Here is a 26,216-nt window from a genome sequence, read left to right as displayed (position 1 = left end):
ATTTCTCCTCGCCTTGAGAAAACACTGCTCAATTTATTTGACTTCTTTAATTTAAGAGCAGTTTGCAGAATATTTCTATTGGCAGCGGAGAGGCACTCAAAGATGTTAAAGTTGGAATCACTTTCAAAACCAGCGAGTCTTAGAGAAACAGTATAGTTGTGTGTTTTTCGATACTTAGAAAAGGCGGAGAGTGTGCGAGTACGATCACAAGATGAGAAGAATTTGACTATAACAGCACTGTTTGGGCGCTCAGCTGAGTATTTGGTGCGAAAGATATCACGAAGAGGGGGTGGGTTTAACTCGACAGATTTGCACACCTTCTCAAAAATTCCAGAGAGATTTTTTTCGCTTACTAATGGAAGGCCGAATATGACAGCGTCAACGGATTTAGCATTTACTCCTCTCTCACTTTTTAGTTTCGCTAACTCATCTCTAACAGCTTCCAATTCTAAAGCCAAACCGCGTGTAGTTACAGATTCCTATTCAAGCTTGCGTTCAACTTTCTCAATACGTTGTGCAAAAGCTTCGATGTTCTCCTGCAGCTTAGCCGCAAGTTTCCGCTCAAGCGAAGCAATCTCTTCAGATAGTAGATAGTATACGCCGCTGATTCTCTCACGAAGTCCCCCTTCCATCGACAGAACTTTATCACAAGTAGATTACAAAGCAGCGAGTATTGACTCCGAGAGGGATCCGTTATTCTCAAGCCGCAAAGTTTTTGATGCTGGCGAATGTTTGTTTGTTGATTGAAGTTTTCGCTTACCAGCAGAATCCATAGAAAATTATTGTAGGTGTAATACTGATAGGTAACAATTGCAAACTGGCGATAAGCTGGTAGACGGAAGCTCCAAACAAACACCACTCACAAGCACTTTATAAACAAATATGCCCACTCAAGACAAATACCACGGGAGTACAATTGAAACACGTCCGCCTCTCACAACATCAAAAACGCATACTTAACAGGAGATGATCTTTTAATAGCACACAAATTTCACATAGTAGATGACAATTTTCCAATCCCATGCGATGGAATCCTAGGGCTAGACACCCCCTATCTATACAATCTCAATAAACCCTAGGTCAGAAGTAATTCGACAAATTAATATAAAATCCGACAACTTTGATTTTTTATTCCCCATCAACAATTAAAAGAAGGAATCTTCATTGCCAACAAAATAGCAAACAAATGTCAAACTTTCTTTACGATCTTAAACACTACTGACAAAATCGCAGTTATTCAGAACCATGATGTGAAAATAGAAAGTCTTAATGATTACGTACTAATTAAAAGCAGTAAATAAATTAAACTAATAACAAAGAAAAACTTCCCCCAATTCGCTAGTGAACAACTTAATTCACTATGCTAAGTATACATAGATATATTCGCATTAGAAACAGAACCCATAACAGCCAACAATTTTTATAAACAAAAATTACATATTGTAACGAATTTAGGTATTTCTGCTTATTTGCAACCTTCTACTGACATTCGTATCGCTAAATTGTCGAATAAATAACTCCAATATTCTATAATGCAAAATGGTCTTTATTAGACTACTTTGAAAGTACTTCACAATTAAACTTCATTTCGCAACTGATAGCGTGCTTAAATCAAACTGATTACAGATTACTTAGCTTTCCCTGCTTTTATGATAATGTGTAACTTGTAACTTGCTTAATGTTTCTGTTGTTGTGCCTTTATTTAATAACCTTTGAGAGGGTAATATTCGTCACACTGCTCTCCACCTAAGTCTGATCGTCACGATCAGACAAATTTTCAGGTCTACACGCTGCCAACCTTTGCAAATGAACCACTTTCATTTTGGTTCGTGGTTTGCCAATTGTTTGTATGCGGTAAACTACATCATTAATCCGTTTCACAACTTTGTATGGGCCTTCCCAATTACACTGTAATTTCGGTGACAAACCCTTTTTTCGTTGTGGGTTGTATAGCAGCACCAAATCTCCTTCCCGGAAACCTTCCGCATTCATTTCTTTATCATATCTGGCTTTCATCTTGTCACTCATAATCTTTGTTCGTTGCCTTACAAGATCGTGTATTTCTCTCATCTCTTCTTCCAAGACAACAGTGGATTTCTTGGCATGTCTCTCCGCATCGGCATCTATCCCAAACTTCAAATCAGCTGGCCGTCGAAGGTCATAGCCAAAAATTAACTTTGCGGGAATTTGGCCCGTTGTCTCTTGCACTGCCGATCGGTAAGCCATCAAAAAGAATGTGTGTATCCCACACTTTATGGTACTTGTCGACTACTTTACTTAAGTGTTTCTCCAAGGTTCTATTGAAACGCTCCACCATACCATCGGACTGAGGATGCAATGCAGTCGTCCGTGTTTTTCGAATGCCCAATTTCTTACACATTTCTTGAAACATCGCTGATTCGAAATCCCTGCCTTGGTCAGAATGTAACTCCATTGGTACACCATACCTTGCAACCCAATCGTTTGTAACCACTTCTGCTACTGTTTCCGCTTCTTGATTTGGGAATGGGTATACCTCTGGCCATTTACTGAAATAATCCATAACAACCAGTACGTATTTGTTTCCGCGGTTGCTGGTAGGAAATGGACCTGCGACATCTATAGCGATCCTTTCAAATGGTGCACCTGAAATATACTGCTTCATCTGGCCATGACTCCGCGTTTTGGGCCCTTTCGCTCTGCTGCAAACCTCGCACTGGGCAATCCACTCAGTGACCGACTGACGGCAACCAACCCAAGATGACCTCCACTTGAACCGTTATGAAGCTCACTGAGAATGTCGGAAATACTTTTCCTTGAAAAAACTATCAGTTTCCTTTTATTTTGACCATCCTCCCACTACCATACTCGATGAAGGCAACCGGATATGACCTTGCAATGGGACTCTCTCCTCTCTATTTGGTCTTCCGTTTCGTTCGAGCCCTTGCATAACATGTGATAGATCTGTATCTTCTAGGTGACACTTCCTTTGTTGTTCTATATCCCATTCATCCGAACACGTTCTAGATATTTGCCGAACATCTATAATATAATAGCCTCGGCCTTTGAACAGTGCTTGCATTCCAAACTACACGGTCTTCGTGACATTGCATCAGCATTTCTATGGGTACTACCTTTTCGATGCTCAATGGAAAAGTCATAGCTTTGTAGTCGCTCGATCCACCGTGCCAGTTGTCCTTCTGGATTACGGAACTGCAAGAGCCATTTTAACGCTGCATGATCTGTCCAGACGCGGAATCGCTGCCCGTAGGGGTACTTGTGAAAATGTTTAATGCATTCTACCAATGCCAACAGCTCTCTCCGTGTAACGCAAGAGTTCCTTTCTGGTTTTCCAATTGATCGGCTGTAATAGGCAACTACCTTCTCCTGTCCATCGACCAGTTGTGATAAAACGCCTCCTATAGCATATTCGCTCGCATCTGTATCTAGAATAAACGTTGCTCCTGGAATCAGATATGCCAACATTGGGGCAGTGCACAAACGCTCATTCAATTTTTGGAATGCCACTTCTTGCTCCTTCTTCTATTCAAAAGCTTTATTTTTTCTTGTAAGCTCGTGGGAGCTATGTGCTACGCTGGCAAAGTTTGGTACAAACCGGCGGTATTATGTGCACAGCCCAAGGAAACTTCTTAATTCATGCAAGTTCTGTGGTCTTGGCCAATTCTTTACAGCTTCTATCTTTTCATTCGCAGTGCAGATGCCCTCCGTCGTTACCTTGTGACCCAAATAATTTACTTCCTTTTTAAACAGCGACTTTTGGGGACTTAGTTTCAGACCAGCGGCAGCTATTCTCTGGAAAACTACCTCCAAGTTTTTAAAATGTTCATCAAAGTTCTTGCCCAATACGATGATGTCGTCCAGGTACACCAAACATGACTTCCAATGTAGTCCTTTCAGTACCTGGTCCATGAGTCTCTCAAAAGTAGCTGGCGCATTACAAAGTCCAAAAGGCATCACTGTAAATTGTCAAAGACCATCACCGACACTGAAGGCTGTTTTCTATTTGCCTTCCTCCTTCTCCTCCACTTGCCAGTAGCCGATTTTCAAGTCCAGTGTGGAAAACCATTTCGTACCAGATAGCGAGTCCAGAGTAAAAATGTTGGAAAAATTACAAAAAAAAACTTTCAAAATGTTTTTGAATTTTTTCCGAAAGGTAAATTTCAAAACAAATTAAAAAAAAAGATCCCAAACGGTCAATTTTTGAAAAGTTATAGCATTTTGAAAACAAAAACGGTGTTTTTTTTAAATTCATAACTTTTTTTGAGTTGGATGAAAAAATTTGAAAAACTTCTGAAAAACGTCTTTCGTAAGCTAGAAAAAGAAGAAAAACTTTCAGCCAATTCTAAAGGGGTCGGGTTCAAATTGGTCGAAATGGGATGGAATACCCCATATACATACATACACGATTAAAAGTTTGAGCTTATATATGAAACCATTCATCTCAATTTACTTGGTTTTTCAGTTTTATTTGGCTTAAAAATATATCACGTAACTGATCCACAAGTCTAAATCCCCTGCAGTTCTGTAGGTCTGCCACTAAGCATGAGAATTCTCATACCCCTTGTAGTAGGTGCAGCCCCCGTATATGCCCATTATATGCCCTTTTAACATTATCATGTCATTGGAGGTGGCGCCCTGCCACACGCAGCAAACTAAAGCCCTTGAGGTAAATCACACGCTCCCCATGACAGCAAGGCGTCCTGCCACACATGGCAGACTTTAAAGTACATTTATTCTCAGCATGCCACACACTGTAGACCTTATTTGATTTGATTTTAACAATCTTTTTCTCAACAGCTCCCACATTGTAAACAAATATCTACCGAAGATGCTTGATAATGGGCACGGTAATCGGGCCATGAGATAGTGCTTGTCGAATTGGGTATCTTGCCCGAGCTTAAAATCTAAGAATAGAAAATGTAGACACTTCTGGTTTCGAAACAAAAACAAAAACTTTCAAAAAATCTAAAAATAGAAACATGTGTAAACTTCTAAAAGCTCGAACTTAGGCCAGGTTTTTCAGTACAACTTCAAGTCAGTTTGTCAGTTACACTATAAAAATAAAAATAAATATAAGGCGCGATAACCTCCGAAGAGATCTAAGGCCGAGCTTCTCTTCCAATTTGCGTCGTGCTCCTCTTGATTTTCCCTACAAATTGGCCGGGTGAGACCTACATGATTTTATGCCGACTCCGAACGGCATCTGCAAAGCAGATGAGTTTTCACTGAGAGCTTTTCATTGCAGAAATACACCCTGAGCGCTTGCCAAACACTGCCGAGGGGCGACCCCGCTTAGAAAAATTTTCTTCTAATTGAAAAACCATATTTCTAAAAAATTTGATGTTACACTATGCTTAACCTTATTTTGCAGTTTTTCAGTCTACTTTGACTGAACTTTAAGCTGAGCTTAAGCGGCCGATCTGGCAGGGTTATATAAACTCTAGTTAACCTATCAGTTATTTGCGTTCGTTCGAAATAGCTCCTGTTGATAACTATAAATACTTCTAAAATCTCAAGAGTTGTTTCGAAACAGTGGCTCAACTCGAGAATCATAGCGTACTCAGCAAAAGAGGGAATTTTTTATAAAACAAAAAATGCTAGTAACTAAATGAAAAAATTTAATTCCCAACTTGTGGTTCTCTAACTGGGCTCGAATGTATGATTCCATACCACAGTATTTTCACGAAAATAAAATAAAATATATATAATTTATTTTTGATTATTTACGATTCATTCTGCTATCAACCAAGTGTTTATTTCTCACAATAAACAGCTGTTGGTTTTGGTGGTACCTCCTTGGAGATTTTGTTTTCAACTCCACCTCAACTGGATATTTGGATAATGGTGTAGGTTATCAACTGGAGAAATGTGTTGAATGGAGACCCCAGAACTGGACATTTTACAAAATTTCTCAAAGGTTGGGTAACTATTGGAGAATGTTGCTGGATATCAATCTGGTTTAAGAATAATTAAATAGTGATGTTGGATATCACCTGCGGATATATTTCGCTGGAGAAATTTTTTCCATGTTTGTTGGGTAAACAAAATCCACTGTTGCTGTATCTACAAATTATTTAGATAACAAAAATGTTGCCGCACAAAAAAGCTTGCCCCAAAGGCGGTCTTAAACTGTGACTGAAAAACTGCTCAGTAATTTAACTGGCGTTTAAATTTGACTAGAGTTTAAGCAAACTTAGTTTAAGCTTAGCTTAACCAACTACTGAAAAACTGGGCCTTAGTGGTAAAAATCTTGAAAACAAAAGTTTCATTTAAAAATAATGTACATATAATCTACTCAAAGTGAACTTTTTTTTTTTTTTTGAACTGCAGACTTCTCTAAATTGAAACCCAGTCCTAGGCACTCATATTCACGAAGACCGGTGTAATCTAAGTTTTAAACCAAATCTGGTTTGGTCATACATATACATATGTAGTTGGTGTTGTGTTAACGGTTCTTCGCCAGATTCATTGGGTGCGGCCACTCACAAATCACATGTAGGACATCCATAACGTATGTCGGATTTGATTCTGGACAAGTAGGAGTTTAACCTGTTACAGTATCCAGAACGAAGTTGGCCCGGAGTGACTCGTAGTATGAAAGAATTTCAGTTTAAGGGCCAGATTGTGTATGACGCCGCATTCACCACTATATCATACTAAAAATTTCACAAAGGCAATTAGGCTAACTTTCACTCACAGAGGTGAAGTAATGCCCATATTTCATACGAATTCTTCTGGTTCACCCGAGAATATACGACTCGTTGCGTTATACATAATATGCCCCTCAAATGCTCAAATTTTAGCCGCGTACATACGATGACGGAAAAACACTGTAACTGAACGGAAAGACATGTTTCAACCATGAAGATAAGGGCACACTTAGCGTCACCACACTACTCGCCAAATGTTCTTTGCATGGATTCTTATGGGGAAATTCTCAGGTACTTTGCCTAAATCTGTACGGAGATAGAGTAGCACTACCCGAAGCGGCAAGGAGCGACAATGTTGATCAGATAGGCAAAAGTGTTTCCAGCCGCTGTCGCTACATGTCGTGCCGCTTTATTACGGCTGCATGCTCTCCAATATGTACATTAGGGTGGAGTGATACCCTATGGATTTTTTTTTTTTTTTTGTAATGGCTTAGCAATGAAAAGTTGTCTTTATAAGAATTAACCAAAACCACCAAATATTATTTTTGAAGAATGGCGTTTTGAGGTGCCCCCAGTCCCAAGAAGTTGAGCAAAATAATCGCGATTTTACAAAGCTCATTATTTACATATTTATTTTATTTCTTTTTTAATATACATAACTTTAGTAAAATTACATATTATAACTAAAAACGACAAATTCTAAATAGTGTTTTACAGTTTTTTTTTTGTTGATAATAGTATGTTTCTAATCAAGTGTATAAGTAAAAGTTTTACTGGCACATACTAGGCCATGAAAATCAGTAGGCTTTGAAATCAATGAGCACAATAACAACAAGCGAAAGTAAATCAATGACAAAAAAAAAAAAAAAAACAAAAAAGTTTAGTTGCGTTGAGGCACCTCTAAACATACGATGAGTGAAATAAAAATTTTCTGCCTTATTTCTGGTCTAGAAAGGCAACTTTCTGGAGGTCAGCCAAAAGCGATTTCGAAAAAAAATAAATTCACTCCACCCTAATGTACATAGATACTGATCGAACGTCACACTCAACATTTTAGGGTGCAAGACAGTCGGTAGCATGGTGCCATCGACGTGGATGTTCAACATGGTCGACATTTGGTGCGTCCATGTTATAAATAAGGTCACCGATGATTTGGTCGGTGACAATGTCAGGTTTCGAGAGGAGAAGAAACTGGAGAAATCAGGGAGATAGTTGTTTATTTTGTAAAAAGCTCATCGATCTGTGGGCCTAGGCCTGTGGCCATTATTGTGCAGTCATCGGCGTAGGAAACGATAGTGACTCCTTCTGGTGGTGAAGGTAGCTTCGATATGTAGAAGTTAAACAGAAGTGGGGATAGGACACCACCCTGTGGCACCCCTTGTTTAATTCTTGTTGGTTTGGATGTTGCGTTCATGAATTGCACCGATGCTTGCCGGCCACACAGATAATTTGCGGTACACCTTTTAAGACTTGTGGTAAGGGTAGACCCTTCCAAGTCTTGCAGTAACGTGCCATGGTTGACCGTATCAAAAGCTTTTGATGGGTCTAACGCAACGAGTGCTGTCGTATGGTGGGGTTTTGCTTTAACCCGAAATTTATCTGAGTGCTAAGGGCATTTAGCGCGGTGGTAGTGCAATGTAGTTTTCGGGAGCTATGCTGATGATTGGCTAGTTGCAAATTTGCATTAAAGTAGGGAAACAGAATGGCTTCAGTTGTCTTGGCTACTGGCGATAGAAGAGATATCAAACGATTCTCCTACGTGTGCTGGTTTCCTAGGCTTTAGTAGCGGAACCACCTTGGCCAATTTCAATTTTTCGGGATTGACGAATGTGGAAAGGGCCAAGTTGAAGACATGCGCTAGATTATTAAATACTTCTTTGCCTAGGTTTTTAAGCATCGGTATGGGTATGCCGTCTGGGCCCACTGCTTTATATGGTTTAGTATGAACGATGGCATCCTAAACCTCTGTATTTATGCTTGTGTGCGCTTCTTTTGGCCCGGCGTCTAACTTTGTCAACCGTAGAATGCATTACATATTGTCGGCAAAAAGCGCTCGCGCATTTTTTCGCATCCGACAGCACTTTATCGCCAAAGGCGATGGAGATTTTGCTAAGACGGATTCGATAGGGACTTTACGGTGGACCAAAGCTTACCCACACTAGCAGAGAGGTTACAATTCTTTAAATGCCATTTCGCAAGCTTGTGCTCATCCACGAGCAATCTGATGCGTTGGTTTATATCCCTTATTTGGGGGTCGCCGGCGTCGTGCTGTCTTATAAGGTCACGTTCTCTGGCTAAATTTGTGGCCTCCGCCGGAAAATGAGGCCGGATTCCTGGAATTCCTCCGGCGGGAATAAAAAGAGCCGAGGCGGATTCAAAGACTTTGCGGAAAGCACGTTCCTATTGGCGGGCATCCGTCGGGATAGAGAGGGCAACAAAGCGATGGTCTGTAAAGGATTAGTAGTCATCCCACTTTCCTTTCTTAAAGTTGATGAAAGTGCAGTTTTTGGTAATGATGAAGTCCGCGGATAGATCAAGCGAAAGGAGACAGATATGCAATGACGTTCTAGGACACCGCCCATGCGGCCGATGTCGGGATCGAATAGATTATATTGCACTGAGTGGTGGATGATAAACGCGAGACCACCTCCATTTCCGCTCTCACGATCTTTTCTGTGGACGTTATACCGTGGGCAGGTCTGCAGGGCAGATCTTACTGTGAGTCTGGTCTCTTGAATCGCAGTATTGCGGATGCTATGCCGCTTCATCAAATCAACTATCTCCGCGATCTTCCCAGCTAATCCATTACAGTTAAACTGCAGAATTCTGAAGTGCAACGGGGGAGACGTCGCCACTCAGGGGTAACTGACGGGTGACTACGCCTGAGTTGAGGGAGGCCAGGACGCAGTTGCTGTTGTGGCCCTAGGACAGGCCCTCTCTGGGTAAGCAGTAGTAGTAGGTGTAGTTGAGTTTCCGACCTGGCAGCTTGGCGCGATGAAACCCATCGGGGAGTTGCCGTCGCTGAGACCAGAACATCTAGGAAAGTGGCACCGTCCAAGACAGGAGCTTCATTGGGCAGATGCCGCAAACATATATGTTCTGTGCTCACAAACGGTGGAAAAGGCGGTAGGGACTAAGAGTCTGTTTCCCTGACCTACACGATTGATAGTGCCAGAAAGGGGGGGGGGGGAGCAGAAGACAGGGGTGGGGCTGATGCCCAGCATTGCTACCGACTCTACTACGGAGATTCTAGTTATGTGTAGGAACGGCCGGATGAGAGGGTGGCGCCATGGTGCGCGAGCAGCGGCGGGTACTTGTTGTGGCTTGCTGACCAGCAGGGCTGCTGGAAGTTAGCGGGGGGGGGGGGGGGGAGCGCTAAGGCGCAGATTACGGGATGCTTTGGGCGTAAACAGCAAGGAGCCACAAAAGATTTTAAAAGATAAGGTACGTCGGGTTTTGGGGTCATGCCCAGAACAATCTGCCGACGCAACCATCCCTTGCACGTGACACACTGACAGGAGTGTGACCGTCCTCAAAATATTTCTCAGGACCGGGGTCAGGTGTGGGAACTGGATTGGGTTCGATATCTTCCCGGAGCAGGAGAGTATGGTGCGGTCCCTCTGCAAGAATCTGCTGGGAGAATCTGTGGGAGGGACCAACAAACTAAAAGGGGTTATACTTAAATGATAGCCCTTGACCGGGAAAAATCCCGAGTCGCTCTGGTACATAGAACCGGTTGCCTTGGGAAGCACTTGGGGTAAAGATAACGAAACGCTCATTACGAATTACATACGCGGCCCCGATATGGTCGCCAAGCCTGAAGGTTACTCACTGCAAGAAAATACAGGCCTGCCAAAATACTGCACTCAGAACCGCTACGAGCTGTCTTCTTATGTTCCCAGAACACCATCTACATAATGAGGCGAGAGTACTCCCCATTAGGGAGAGAAATGAAATACTAACCAGTTTCTGTTGAAAACCCAGAAGTCTTTAGTGATATCCACAGGCAGACGTCGGACCTCTTTGCCGGGAATTGCTCGGCGTATTCAGTACTTAAACGAAAATACCCCAGAACTAGCAGAGGAGGAACGCAGTCTCCGTAGGGAAACGCGCGTCACTCTAGCCCAACTTCGAACTGGGTATGTAACAGGTTAAACTCTTACCTCTACAGAATCAACCCAGACATACAAAATGTGTGTCCTGCTTGCAATGTGTCCATGACAGCAACCATCCCTTCAATTGTATTGTGGAACCAACGCCTCTCATTATGGCCCACCCCTGTTGAAACAGCAAGTTTCCTTGGACTCCCGTTAGAGGACATTGATGACGATTTGTGATTGGTGGCACCTATTGGATGGGGCGAAACACTGCTACATCAACAACAACAACAACAGGAGGCCTAATTATTATTTTAATTCCCATTTGCCGTATATGCTATGATTTTAAACCCCTTATATGTGCTTTGTTGTTGTTTCCTATAAAAAGTTTAAATAAAATAATAGAGTTCAGCAACCTGTGTTCATATATCAGGCGTGTTAAGTTGTCAGACAATGTATTTATATACTTTTTTTAAATCCAAAGAATGTTAATTAAAAAATGCGAATAAGAACGAAAAATCGTAATTATTTTATTAAAGGTTTAGAGACTTTTTGCAAATTTCATACATAGGCTTAATGAAATAATTAGTCAAGTTTTCTCTATTAAAGCCATAGTACAGGTTTACAAGTATGATATGTATGAAAGGGAAACAATTCCCTTCTCTTTCTAACACACTGCCGTTTGACACTTCGGTTAGTGTCAAACTATTGTGGAACTCAGTGGAACCTGCGTGGAACATGCGTTTGACACTTAACGAAGTGTCAAAATTACCGGGGTTGCTGTCGTGGACGCGTAGTTATTCCAGTATTAAGAATACAAACACGGGTGCTAAGTTTTCCTACCCGCTCAAAAGTTCTCCGCGAAAAACAGTTTGAAAACGAGGTCGACTGCAATAAACCGTCAAAAAATCTGGAGAGAAATGAAAAGACGCGTTTTGTCCTGTTATCAATAGTCCAAAGGCGAAAAGGTATTCGAATTATTGGAAGCGAGGCGTCTATTAATACCTCCCCCTACGGTTTTGGTCGTGTTTTAGTAATCGTCCCCGGTAATAAAGTATCACAATTTGTTAATTAAAATTATCCAAAACATATGGATTTTAAAGAGAGAAGTAATTAAGTGCTCGTTTGAAAGTAAATAAGGATATTTCTTTGTAATATAACAATACAAATTTTACGCATTTTTCGTTAGCAGCTACTACAATTTTCTTGGACCTAAGAAGTACAACAGTGCCAAATAGCATCCACAAAAAAAAAAACGAACAAGAACAAGCATTTTTCCAGGTGAGCGTGGCTGTGTATTTGCGTGCTGCTACATATCCTACTTGTAGACCTTTACAATGATTAAAGCTCTTATAGAACTCAATCACCCATAAAAAATTAAATTTCCTAGTCTCATTATTGCTTTATTTAATGCCTGGAATCGAGTGAAAAATCTAGTCGGTTTTGCTTGGTTTTTTATATTTTATTGTCAATGTATCAATTTACAATCAAAAATAAATTATTTTCAACAATTTTTGAAAAATAAGAAAACACCACAAAATGGAATTTTTTATTTTAGCAGCGTTTGCAGCAAAAAATCATATGGCTTTTTTAAAATTAGGCACATACATACCTATTTGGTTAAATGGAACATCTAAGAATAGTTTCGTATGCATTTTATTCCCATTGCCTTTGAAGTTCAAGAGGAAATAGCTGCTCTCCATTTAAACTATTTTTTGTAAAGAGTATAATATTTTTTGGGGCTGCTGATAATATTGCCAATACAAAAGGCCCGCAATGAGTTTTGAATTCGAAATAAAAACAAGACAGCCTACAAAATGTTTGTGATTGTAGCAGCATAAGTGTGACAAAAAAAAATTTAAAATTAGGTACATTCGATTATTGAATACAAAAACAAAAACATTTAAACAGCAATATATCGGCACTCTGTTGTTTGTGAGTGTACCTAGGAGTACAGTAAGTAGGAGTATTACATATATGCCGCTGATTAATGAAAGTGGCTCTGGGTGAAGTTGGCAATATAAATTTAGATTTTTTATTGCTGTTTACAGATGAGCCTTCTTAAGGGTGCATTTTAATACGACTTAATAACCTACATTGAGTTGTACATATGTGTTCATAATATAGATATTTTAAAAAACAGTACATAAGACACTGAAGAGACCTTGTGAATTACCTATTATATTTTCAAGAATATGGACATAATCAGTATATTTAAGGTCTTTATTAATCTGACCGGTCAGTTCAACCTTTATAGTTAAAAAAGAAATGTAAGGCGCGATAACCTCCGAAGAGATTTTAGACCGAGCTTCTCTTCCAATTTGCGTCGTGTTTTTTTTTTAATTTTTCCTACAAATTGTCGGACGGGACCTACTTGTTTTCACGCCGACTCCGAACGGCATCTGCAAGGCAGATGAGTTTTCACTGAAAGCTTTTCATGACAGAAATACACTCGGAATGCTTGCCAAACACTGCCGAGGGGCGGCTCCGCTTAGAAAAATTTTCTTCTAATTGAAAAACTTTATTTCTAAAATTTTGATGTTGCTTTGCCCGGGGCGTGAACCCAGGATCTTCGGTGTGGTTGGCGGAGGACGCTACCATCACACCACGGTTTATAGTTATTTTTAAAAAATACCGCTAACGCCGTTACGATTTCTTGATTCAGTTTTTTTTTTTTTTTTTAATTAAACCGAAGCTAATGTGAAATTTCAAATGTGTTGCCCGCCACTATATGTACATATGTATGTATGAATACATGTTTTTTTTTTTATTAATAACATTTAACACTCATTCACTGATGTTAACTTGTGCATGTAGTTGGCATTAACACAAGCATATGCATGTACAACTGTCTGTAATTTTCAATACAAAGCACTTTTAACCAGTTATATACCTATAACACTTAGACACAAATATACGAATGTATATATAAAATGCACACGTTTTCAACGTGCATGAGTATGTCAAAAGAAATTATTAAAAGTGAAAATTATAAGGTGTAGATTTCGTAATTGAATTTATGAAACCATTTTCGTGATAATTTACAATGTTTTAAGTGTTTTTTTACACACAGCTTATCATACTTATCTAAATATGTATGTATGTATTGTTCATTATGAACATTAAACTACCTCTGCTTTAGCAATTTTCTGCATACAAAATTAGAAATCCCCTTGCGCAAAAACAAGTAATTTAGATAATGCGTTACACTGTAAAAAGACGATATTTAACTTTAGCGAGCTAATCCACTTGGCTTATGATGCCACCGACGTCTTTGGAAGACTAAATACAAGACGACGTTTGCGAATTGAACATTGTAGTGTTGAAAATCAAAACCAGCTCAGCAGGTTGTACTTTGCTCAATAAATTAACAACAACCATTCACATGTTTTGGATAAGAGACAATTAAATAAGCACGCACAGACTGGGACAAACAAACTCACATGCAAATATGTACATCTAAGTATAAATATATCAAGATATGTATATTGTATGTATATGTACAAATAAATATCATACAATGCCAAATAGTTTTTTTTATATCTTGTACAAAGCTTAGTCAACACATTATATCCATTCTCTTATACTAGTATGTTTAGGTGAATTGTTTGTGTTTCTCACTTTCTAAGAATTGAGAGAACAACTTGTAATAACAAGTTTGTCGCTTTATTGAAATCTTTTGTTTTGCTTTTACATTCATAATGGAAGTTTTTAAAATACCTACTTGAATTAACATTCATACAACCTTGGTGAATAATTTGATGGTCGTTTGTTTGCGGTCAAATGTGACAAAAATAGAGTCGATAAAAAAGTGTAATAATATTTTAAGGGGTTATATACCTTTTAACCCTAAAAAATTATATTTTTTTTTATGATTTTTTAAAATAGTTTAATGATTTCCGAAAGTAGGTACATATTTTGAAACGTTTGTATATATATTTTTTTTTGTGAATTCGATAATGTGCACTTTGTATCTCTTGCCTGGAGACGTGTTTTGCTGTCACACGCTCGCGGTAGCTATGATATTTCAGGAACGGCTCATCTTAAAAGCGTGGGGCAGAATATATGTTATGTAAGTATATTGTACTCACACGTTCGAAATAAAGGAATTCGCCTCAAAAAATATTTTGCAACAATGGCGACAATTTTCCAAAAAAATTGGATTTTCAATGATAGAATGTTAAGTGTTTTGACTAAAAATAGTATTAATTTTGTTTGAAATGCTAGTTACTATGATAACTAAAAATCTGATAAAATTTGGAAATTATTAGCTGATTGGTTAACGAGAAATCATAGCTACCGTGAAGCAGTGGAGCATGGTAAAAAAGCTATAACTTTAAAACTATATGAAGATGTAAGAAACAATTTTCCGATATAGAAACGGCTGTTCAAAGAGTACTTACATATGTGTAAGAACACCCACAGAGCATATGGGACTCAGAAAAGTAAAAGAAAAAACATATACGTATAAAAAAGAACTGGACATCTGTAATGAAAAAAATCTATGACCTGAAAGCTGAAAATGCGCCAAAAAATTACATATGTATAATGGCTGATATCCCCTCACTAGGGTAGGTACCTTGTCGTTGGTGTGAGGGTTTAGCCGATCTCCATAGCGCCCGACTATGAGGCGGAGCGTTTAGGACTGGAATCTACGCCGTTTCGCATCATAGGAGGGCGGTGGGATATCGGTGACCAAGAACTGACAACCCCCTAATCCAGGGTGTTACGCGGACCGTGCCTATTGGACGATTTGTAGCCCGGGGATAAATTTGGCTGTATTCGAATGGAGCCTTCCCGATATCGGGCCACCTCGGCAAGTATTGATGGCCTTACCACAGTAAGGGGCGCTGCTGTGGCTGACGGTTCTTTCCCCGTACATAATACTGGAGCGCTGAGCCCGCCTTGTCGGGCAGGTGGTCGACTCATTACCAAATTGTAATAAGGGGGATGGTAAGAGGAGGACTGAGTCGCAAACCAAGGACGACAAATATACATTAAGCGATACGTCGAGCTCGGGGAGCTAAAGTAGAGCCGATTTAATGAGCTCCGTGTTGGAAAAGCACACAAATGAAAACGGAGTAGAAGAGAGGTGAAGGGTGTGGAGCAGAGGAAGTAAAAGAGCTCTCTCGCAGTACCGTGCCGCACTAAGAATTGTCCAACGCCTGGGAGCAGTGGTCGACCCAACAGAAGTGGAGTACGAGCGCTTGGAATGGGCCCATGAGGCGGTAGAAGTAGGTCGAAGGCAGTTCAAAAGGTTTGCTGAAGCGTCGAATGGCAGAACGAAAAGGCAACGTTCGGCGGAAGGCGACATGCCTGCTTTCAAGAGGCAGAAAGGAATAGCGATGTAGCAACTACCTTGAAAGCTGCGAGTCAGAGGGAGTTCCAACTACGGAAGTAGAAGATAAGACCAAGACTTCCAACTACGGAAGTAGGAGATAACACTAAGACTCCGTCTTTCTCGGAGGTGCTAAAATGAGTTAAAGCTAAGACTCCGGCTTTCACGGAGGTGCCAAGGGGAGTTAACACTAAGACTCCGCCTTTTCCCGAGAAGATGAGTTATGTGGCAAAGCAATCACTGACTGTGGCGCTGGTTGATCTTAGCAGTCCTTTCGGACAGACGACTATTGAAAGGTGGAGATCTGTAGAAAGGGAGCTTATTAGCTTAATGCTTAAGATGATGCGAGAACAACCAAGTGAGTCCCTTTCAACCTTTGATTAGGGGGGATGGTATAATGGTGTGAAGATGATAGCATGAGACAACATCGCGAGCTTGCGGTGGCTGGAGGAAGTGGTTCCAAACCTCCAAAGGCAAGGCACGAACGCGCGGTTTGAGGAGGTGGATAAAGCGCAAATACACACGGTACCAAAAGCTAAGGTATGGATACCATGCGTGATGAAGTCGGAGGATACACTGCGACTTCTGCAGAATCAGAATCCGAACATACCGACACAGGATTGGAAGGTACTTACTGTATCTCGGCCTACCTAGGATGGTCAGTTCTACATCTTCCAAATAAACAAGCAGGCGGAGGATATATTGTACACGCAGCTTGGAAAAATGTTCTTTGGTACAGGCAAAATTTATATGCGACTCAGGAAAAGAAGTCCCGAAAATCAAAATCCTAACACGCTGGAAGTGGGCGAAGTTGAAAAGGACATCAAAAACCTAAGGGAAAAAAGACAGGTGGAGGTAGCCGACGTCACCACGAAGAATTTAGAAGAGGACCAACAACCAGATGGTGCTGTGAGTCGCACAGAGGAATACCCGGCACAAAAGTCACGAGAGGCTGAAGGGGGCCTCGAATACTCTAAACCAAAAGGGCAAGGGGAGGACGACGACGTCACGACGAAGGTGCTGGAGGGGGACAAACAGCCCAATAGTGCTGCGAGTCCTACATATAAACCTTCAACACAGTAAAGTGGCGTCGAGCGAACTCCTCCTAACCTTTGAGGAGGGTTCGTTTGACGTGGCGCTGATCCAGGAGCCGTGGCTCTCATCAGGAGGAAAGGTTTTTGGACGTAGCGCGCGCGGCTTTGGCGTTTACTACGCTCAAACGGAAGGACGAGTGCGAGCTGTAGTAATGGTAAGGAAACAGCTGCATTCATATATGCTGCCTAATTACACCACTGAAGGCCTCGTAGCGGTGGCCGTTGAGGAAAAGAATAAGCAGGCATTTATCCTAGCGTCCTGCTACATGGCCCATGCTGCGGAGGTTCCACCGATGGAGTGCAAAAGGCTACTACAGGAGGAATGGCGCAAAGGGCGGTTGGTCATAGTCGCAGATGCAAATGCGCACAAAAATTTGTGGAGAGGAGCAGATACGAACAAGAGAGGCGAATCTCTATTTTGTTACATCCTGCAAACCAATTTGCAGATAGCCAACAAGGGAAATGTCCCTACATACATTAGTCCAACATCCAGCAATGTTTTGGATATTACACTGAGCTCCGAACGTGATATATCAAGGTATGATTGGATGGCTTCTGATAGACCATCCTTCTCCGATCATGCGTATATCAATTTCAAAAGAGGTTAGAGAAGGGAGGAACCTTTAGAAACGCTAGGTCAACAAACTGGACTAAATTCCAGAAACAGGTAGAAGCGAAACTGGAACAACCCAATGTTTAAGAACTGGAGGAGTCCAATAAATTCCTAACAAGGACGCTTATGACTGCGTATAACAAAGCTTGCCCTCTAAGAAGATTGAGAAGAAAAGCAAAGCCGCCTTGGTGGAACAATGAGCTGAGTATTCTAACAAGATAGGTAAAACAAATGTTTAAGCTGGCAAAGACCGCGGAAAGCGAAGCGTGTCGTTACGAGTACAAGGATCTACTGAGGATCTACAAGGATGAAATTTCCAGGGCGAAGAGAATCTCATGGAAAAGTTTCTGTACGGACATAGAGTACACCAGCGAAACAGCACGGTTGAGAAAAGTCCTAGCAAGGGGAAACATAGTCCAGGGACTAATAAAGAAAGAGAACGGGGAATGGTCAATGGTTTAAAATAATATTCGATGGGTGCATAAGACTGAATCATGTACCGCTCTCTTGGAGAGCTTCTCGTGTAGCTTTCCTACTAAAGGCGGGGAAGATCGGTCACGTATATCCCAAAGACTATAGACCCATTAGCTTAACATCATTTCTGCTCAAAACCGTTGAGACGCTGATAGATGTGTACATAAAGTACAACGTGGATGAAACGCTGCTCTCCACAACACAACATGCGTACACCAAAGGCAAGTCGGTAGACACCGATTGCATAGGGTGGTAATAAGCATAGAGAAAGCGAGATGGATCGGCTGCATGTTAAATTGAAGGAAGATTACATCGAAATGGGGATTGTGCGAGGCAACGAAATCAGTGGACAGGGGAACGCCGCAGGGAGGGGTGCTATCACGTCTGCTGTGAACGCTGGTCATCAACCAACTGCTTAGGCGATTCGATGAGGGACCCGTTAAACTTACGGCTTACGCGGATGACGTTGCAATAGTCATAAGTGGAAAGTGCCTTCCAACGATTAGCTCTTTGATGGATCTGGCGCTCTGGGATATTCATACCTGGGCATCAAAAGTCGGGTTGAAAGTCAACTCGGATAAGACGGATATGGTCTAGTTTACAAAGAGGTACAATGTCCCAAATTGGATCAGGCCTAAGTAAGGAGGGGTGACCCTACAGGAGAAAACTTGCAGAAAATATCTAGGAATTATCCTAGGCAGTAAGCTGTCATGGAAGCTCAACGTGGAGGAGAGGGTGAAGAAGGCTTCAACGGTACTTTATGCATGTAAAATAATGCTGGGGTGTACGTGGGGCTTATCGCCTTCTCTTTCTCATTGAGTTCTTACAGCGATTGTAAGCCCTATCCTATACTATGGAGTTCTTGTTTGGTGGAAAACCACACAAAAAGCAACCTACCTCGAAAAATTAGAGGGGGTATGCAGACTATCAATGCTTAGCATTACGGGAGCCCTGAAAGCAACCCCGACAGCTGCACTGTATGCCATTCTGCACATTCCGCTTGTAGACCTGATAGCAAAGAACATAGCGTTAAGAACTACAAACAGCCTCGGTGCCTCGGGGCAGCTTGAGCGCCGACCATACGGCCATAGTAGTATAGCGTCATCAATCACAAGACGAAAAGATTACCTGATACCCTATCTGCGCTTCTAGGGCGATCTTAAGGCCACAATAGAGGTGGAAGGTTGGTGCAAAGGTGCTCAATTGGCGGGCGAGGCGACACATGCGTACACAGATGGTTCCAAAGTAGTGGAAGGAGTAGGGTCTGCGGTATACTCTGCTGATCCGGAAATAAACAGATCCAGCAGGCTGCCGGATTACTGTAGCGTTTTCCAAGCGGAAATAGTAGCCGTAACCAAAGCAGTAGAAACCCTCGAAGAAAACACCCCCAAGCTGCAATCGTGTTAGCTTTTATATTGACAGTCAAGCAGCAATTAAGGCAATAATCTCGCATAGCACAGCATCTAAATGCGGATTAGAGTATAAGCAGTTCCTGGAGAGAATCGGAACAGCATACACCTATATTGGGTCCTAGGGCATATGAAAATAGATGGGAATGAAAAAGCGGATGAAGTAGCTAAAAAGGGCGCATCCCTTGAAGATTGCTCTGTAGACGTCCCAATTAGACTGGGCGAAATTAAGCGAAGGCGAGAGGTGCGCATGATCGACCAAGCAGGAAAGGCGTGGGTTCAAGCGCGGGGCTGTAAAGTGTTGAAGATTATGTGCAGATCTTACAACCTTAGACTAACAAGGTTGCTTCTATCATTAAAAAGAGAGGACTGTAGACTCATTACGGGTATTTTGACTGGACACTGCCTTCTGGCGTCACATGCCTTTAAATTAGGCTTGATATAGGAAGTGCGGGCTGGAGGAGGAAATGATCGAGCACTTTCTGTGCTCTTGCTCTGCACTTGCCAGGCTAAGAATCCAGCTATTAGGAGTGGGAGTGATACAGCTGTCAGATCTAGAAGCAGCAAGTGGCTTAAGTCTTAGGAAGCTTCTAGTATTTGCCAAGAGGACGGATTTGTTTTATAACATAGGTCCCGGTTTTTGATAGGGTTTTACAGTTTGGTCTTTAAAACAAACTTCTGGTAACACTACGGACTTATTCAGTCTATGTAAGGTCCTCATGGACCGGCCAGTTCAACCTAACCTAACCTAATGCTGATATCTGCTTAACAAGTAATTTAGGAGCAAATAACGAAATAGGGGGATTTTCGCAGAATTAAACCAACTCTAGTACAAACAGTGCAAGGGCTTACCGTTGGTTTTTGACAACTTCTTTCACTTCAATTCACTTTATTAACTCTACATATGAACATAAATCTTATAGACTGGCGATTACAAATCTAATACTTAACAAAACTACACTTCAATATATATAACTAAATATAATACGATTCGAGTTTAGAGTCGAAGCATAATCTCCAAAGTGGAAAAAGTCTGGTTTAATTCCGCAAGAGCCCTGTAAATAGGGTCAACATTATAATAGTCATCTTTGATTACTTTGACATGAAATATATACGAGCCGGACCCTTGCGCATCTTGCACAACAAATATAAAAGTCTCGTATCAAATATCAACAGAAATCGGCTGTTCTATCAATGAAACATCTATAAACTTACATGCGCTTGCGCTGCGATCTGGCGCATGTTAGCAACTGTCGGTAATGCAGTGTTAGTTCTATTCAAATATTCACAATAGTGCCATAATACAAATAGATTTCTTTGTACGAGTTCGCCTAAATTACTACCAAAATAGACAAAAAACCTAAACCACTGGGAACTGTCAGTAAGGCAGTTCAAAAGAAATAATTTAGAATTTTTTATATTTCTACGTATGTAATTAGCGAGACTTTTCTCATATTGCTTTATACAATATACCCAGCTGTATTTGTACACAGGGTATTATAACTTTGATTGGATAACGATTGGTTGTACAGGTATAAAGGGATCGAGATAGATATAGACTTCCGTATATCAAAATCATCAGTATCAAAAAAAATTTGATTGAGCCATGTCCGTCCGTCCGTCTGAGATATCTTCACCAAATTTGGTACACGAGCTTATCTGGACTCAGAATAGATTGGTATTGAAAATAAGCGAATTCGGATGATAACCACGCCCACTTTTTATATATATATATATAACATTTTGTAAAACACAAAAAACCAGATTATTTAGTAAATAATACACCTAGAATGTTGAAACTTGACGTGTGAACTGATATTGAGACTCTTGATAAAAATTTGAAAAAAAAAATGTTTAAATGGGCGTGGCACCGCCCACTTGTGATAAAATCGATTTTACAAATACTATTAATCATAAATCAAAAATCGTTAAACGTATCGTAACAAAATTTGGCAGAGATGTTGCCTTTACTATTAGGAATGCTTTGAAGAAAAATTAACGAAATCGGTTAAGGACCACGCCCACTTTTATATAAAAGATTTTTAAAAGGGTCGTGGACAAATAAAATAAGCTTTATCTTTAAAAAAAAAGCGTTTTATATAAATGGTATTCCATTTCCTAAGTGGATTTATAACAATAAATAGGAAAAACTTCAAATTTTAAAAATGGGCGTGGCACCGACCCTTTTATGACTAAGCTGTTTTCTATGTTTCGGGAGCCATAACTCGAAAATAAATTATTGGATTGTAATAAAATTGGGTACACAAATTTTCCCTATAGCAGGAAATATTTCTAGAAATATGGTCGAGATCGGTTAAAGACCACGCCCACTTTTATATAAAAGATTTCTAAAAGGGTCTTATACGAAAATAATAAGCTATATCTTAGCGAAAAAGAGCTTTGTATCAATGGAATTTAACTTTCTAAATTGAATTATTACATTAAATAGGAAAACACTCAAATTTTTGAAAATGGGTGGAACCGCCCCTTTTTTGTCTAAGCAATTTTGAATGTTTCGGGAGCCATAACTCGAATAAAAATTTACATATCGTAACAAAATTGGGTACAAATATTTTACTTATAGCAGGAAATATTTCTAGTAAAAGCGGATAAGATTGGCTAAGGACCACGCCCACTTTTATACAAATGACTTTAAAAAGGGTCGTAGGCAAAAATAAGAAGTTAAATCTTAGCGAAAAATAGTTTTGTACCAATCGTATTTTGTGCCATTATAACAAGAAATGGGAAAAAATTCAAATCTTGAAAAATGGGCGTGGCACTACCCCTTTATTACAATGCATTTTCCAACGTTTCTGGAGCTATAACTCGATGAAAAATTTGGTGTTTAACAGGAAACATTTTCAGTAAAAATGGACTAAATCGGTTAAATCGCCTTCTTTTATATAAAAGATTTTGTAAAAGTAAGGGAGCTATGGAATTAGAAGGAATCGACGTTGATTAACACACTTTTTATCCTAGTTTGGAAGAGTCAGCGACCAAAATGGAGGAGAAGATAGAGACTCCGAATCCATTGGCAAGTATTGGCACTAACGCGATACTAGCAGTGCTGAAGCAAATGTCGTCACAAATGTCTTCTCAACTGGAAGAACAGAAGACATATATGGAATCCCAGCTGGAATCACAGGAGATACGTACATCATCCAATTTGGAAGCACAGGAGGTGTGCTTATCATTGCAGGTGGCACAAATGTCTTTGCAGTTAGAAGCACAGGAAGCAAGGGTATCGTCAAAACTTGAAGCGCAGAATGCAAAAATCGTACAATTTCAGGCAAAAGTCGATGATTTAAAATGTCGTATGGAGCAGTTACAACTAAATCGCCCAGTTGTTCCAGCGGACAATCCGAAGGTAAGATCTCCATATTTTGACGGTATTCAAGCTTCAAGCTTGAGACGACGTCAGCAGTGAACAACTGGAATGCTGAAGACAAAGTTGCTGCACTGTTCGTGGCATTGAAAAGACGGCACCTGAAATCTTGCAGAATATTCCAGAGTACGAACGGAAGAGTTATGAAGCATTAATGGGCGCTCTAGAGAGGCGATATGGAATCGAGCATAATAGACAGATATACCAAATGGAGTTACTGAACCGCTTTCAGAGGGCTGGTGAAACATTGCAAGAGTTCGCGGCGGACACTGTGTAGATTGCCTCACCTTGCAAATGCGGACGCACCTGTGGAATACACTGACCGAGTTAAAATTCAAACTTTCACAAATGGAATTCGGGATGTCGAAAAGAAGCAAGCGACGTACGCAATCCCAAACAGCATCGCTTCTGTGTAAGCCAGCTTTCAAAGCACGCCGTGTGGAAGTAGAAAGGGGAGTGCCACGAAATCGCCAAAAAAAAATCCCCAAAGAAAAAAATACCCAAACACATAATCCCCAAATTCAAAATCCCCAAAACCAAAATCCCCAAACACAAAATCCCAGTCTATGATAAACGGGTCTACCACGTTATCCCCGAAATCAAAATCCCCAAAACAAAATCCCAAACTCATAAACCCCAACACAAAATCTCCATTTTATGTGTGAAATAAATTCAAATTAGGTTTAAAATCGCCGCGACCAAAAAAGGCTAATAATCCATACCAACTTTCTGTATAGGCGGCCTTCGCCCGCGCTTATAAAAAATAACCCTGGGCTACGCCATGCTTAGTCCGGGTGTGTGGCTACCGCCACGATGATGTCCTTCTGCGTAGTACACGCTTTTGTTAGCTTGTTCGAATTAGAGCGACTAGCAGTCCTATATATGGATAAGTAAAAATATGTATTCCGAAAACGTGAATATATAGTTATACATACATGTAATAATAATTAGTAATAATTATTGTTTAAAGTTGTTTATTGATTAAATATTCAATGTTCGATGAATTCAATAAATTACAATTAATAGGTTGGTAGTGAAAATTTGATAATTAACTTGGATTTCAAAATATTCAACTTAATAGTTCAACTTAAATGACACGACTTGTACTACTTAACGACCGACGATTCTCTCTTCGACTTTCAACTTCAACGACTGGATAACGACTTGACTTCTTGATTTCAATGACACCAATAACTGGAGTGCATGGCTATTATACGAGTATTGCAGGGCTGCCACCCTTTTACACCCGGCCATCCTGATCATCATCTGTCTCAGATGATAAATCACCAACATCGTCTTGGAACTTCCATGGTTTTATGTTATCTGCACTTGTGGACGTGTGTTTTGGCCCCTCGAAATCTGCAACTTTTTCTACATCATATCTGCCATTCTCTTTCACGTCGATAATTTTGTATGGGCCGATGTACTTATTGCTGAGCTTTTTTCCAGCTACAAATTGGGTCTTCTTAATTGCTACGAGATCAAGTTTTTTATACCTAGCATGAGGTTTGCGCTTTTTGTCATAGCTCTTTTTATACTGTGCTTGTGCTTTTGCTATGGCCTCTTTCGCGTTTACTCTGACCTTTTCTCGTTCATCTGAAAATAAAGTTAAGATTTCTTCTTCAATCGCATTTTTACTCCGAACAAAACTTCGAACGGCGTGAATTTAGTTGATGCATGGGCATGTGCATTAATCGCTTTCTGTACCTGTCCTATATACTTGTACCATCTGCTTGGTTCGGTTGATGATAACTTTGCCAAAACCGATATGATGACTCGGTTTACTCGTTCAAGTTGGCCATTGCCTCTTGGAACACCTACAGTCGTTTCAACATGCTCAACATTATTTGTGCTAACGATCCTTTGTGGGTTGCCGAATATATCCACCCATGTTGTCAGGTGTTTTACAACATATGCTGCATCTGTCGACTTTGTTGCAAATAACCAAATGAATTTACTAAAACCATCCACTATTGCAAAAATGTATTTGTATCACTTTGTTGTGGCGTCTAACGGCCCTAGATGGTCGACGTGTTTAGTACATAGTGGTGCATCACCCTTGTTTATCACATGAAGGAAGTCATCTTGTTTCCCTATTTTCCGATTATGTAATATGCACTCAATACAGTTGGAAATGTGTTGCCTAACCTTCTGCTCCAAATGCGGTATAAAGTAATATTGTTGAATTGCGTGCATAGCTTTTTGCACACCCATATGCCCGATATTATGCGCCTTTTCTACGATTTCCTTCTCCATTCTTTTTGGCACTGCTAAAACATCATTTCCATTCAACTGTTTATAAATTAACCCATCTTTTATAACAAAATCTCCGTTAGCGTTTTTCGTAAGAATTTCGCCTACTGCTTTTAAATGTTCGTCACTTTGTTGCGCTCGCAACAGCCTTGCTCTAATCTCTGATGAGATAAAATAAACTGCATGGCGACTTAGTGAGTCCACATGATTCATTCTACTGCCAACACGGTGTTTAGTTTTAAAATTTAAGTCCTGCAAATACATTAGCCATTGTGTGACTTCGCGTGGAACGTCTTTATTGGTAGTCGTCTGCTTGAACGCGGCGCAATCTGTTACTAGAACGAACTCTTTGCCAAGCAGGTAATGGCGTAACCGTTTTGTTGCCAGGTATGCACCTTTTACTTCCAAAATATAGCTGTGTTGCTTCTCTTCATGTGGCGTAGTTTTTCTGCTCCAGCAATACACCGGATGCCATTTGCCATCATGCATTTGTAGCAGCACTCCCCCAAAACCATACTTCGACACGTCTACATGAAGTTGCATTTTCGCCGATTGCTTAAAAATTTTTAAAACAGGCTCTTTTACCAATGCCTCTTTCAACATAGCTACTGCTGTCAGTTGTTCGTGCCCAATTTTAAACTCTGCGTCTTGCTTCAATAGCTGAGTAATTGGTTTTGTCATCAACGCATAATCTTGCACGAACTTTCGAAAGTACCCTGTCAACTCCAAAAAAGCTTGCACACTTTTGATATTATTTGGTGTAGGAAAGTTTTTAACTGCTTTCAATTTCTCATGACCAGGCGATACTTTCCATCTTGTATAATGTGCCCTAGAAAATTTATGCGACTCTGTAAGAATTGGCATTTTGACCACTTTATTTCTAGTCCATACAACTGCGCACAT

General features: G+C 40.4%; 1 protein-coding gene across 1 annotated transcript in view; it reads right to left on the bottom strand.

Moving 5' to 3' along the window:
- Positions 1-14,070, bottom strand: part of emp (epithelial membrane protein) — a 631,372-nt gene extending 617,302 nt beyond the window's left edge. The window contains exon 1 of the mRNA XM_067772914.1: positions 13,879-14,070. Coding sequence (XP_067629015.1) covers positions 13,879-13,902 — 24 coding nt within the window. The 5' untranslated portion in view covers positions 13,903-14,070. The remainder of the gene's footprint in view (positions 1-13,878) is intronic.
- Positions 14,071-26,216: the final 12,146 nt, after the last annotated feature.

Source organism: Eurosta solidaginis, chromosome 3 (genome assembly GCF_040869045.1).
Source record: "Eurosta solidaginis isolate ZX-2024a chromosome 3, ASM4086904v1, whole genome shotgun sequence".
In the NCBI taxonomy this organism is placed as follows: domain Eukaryota; kingdom Metazoa; phylum Arthropoda; class Insecta; order Diptera; family Tephritidae; genus Eurosta; species Eurosta solidaginis.
This window is presented reverse-complemented; position numbering and strand designations above follow the sequence as displayed.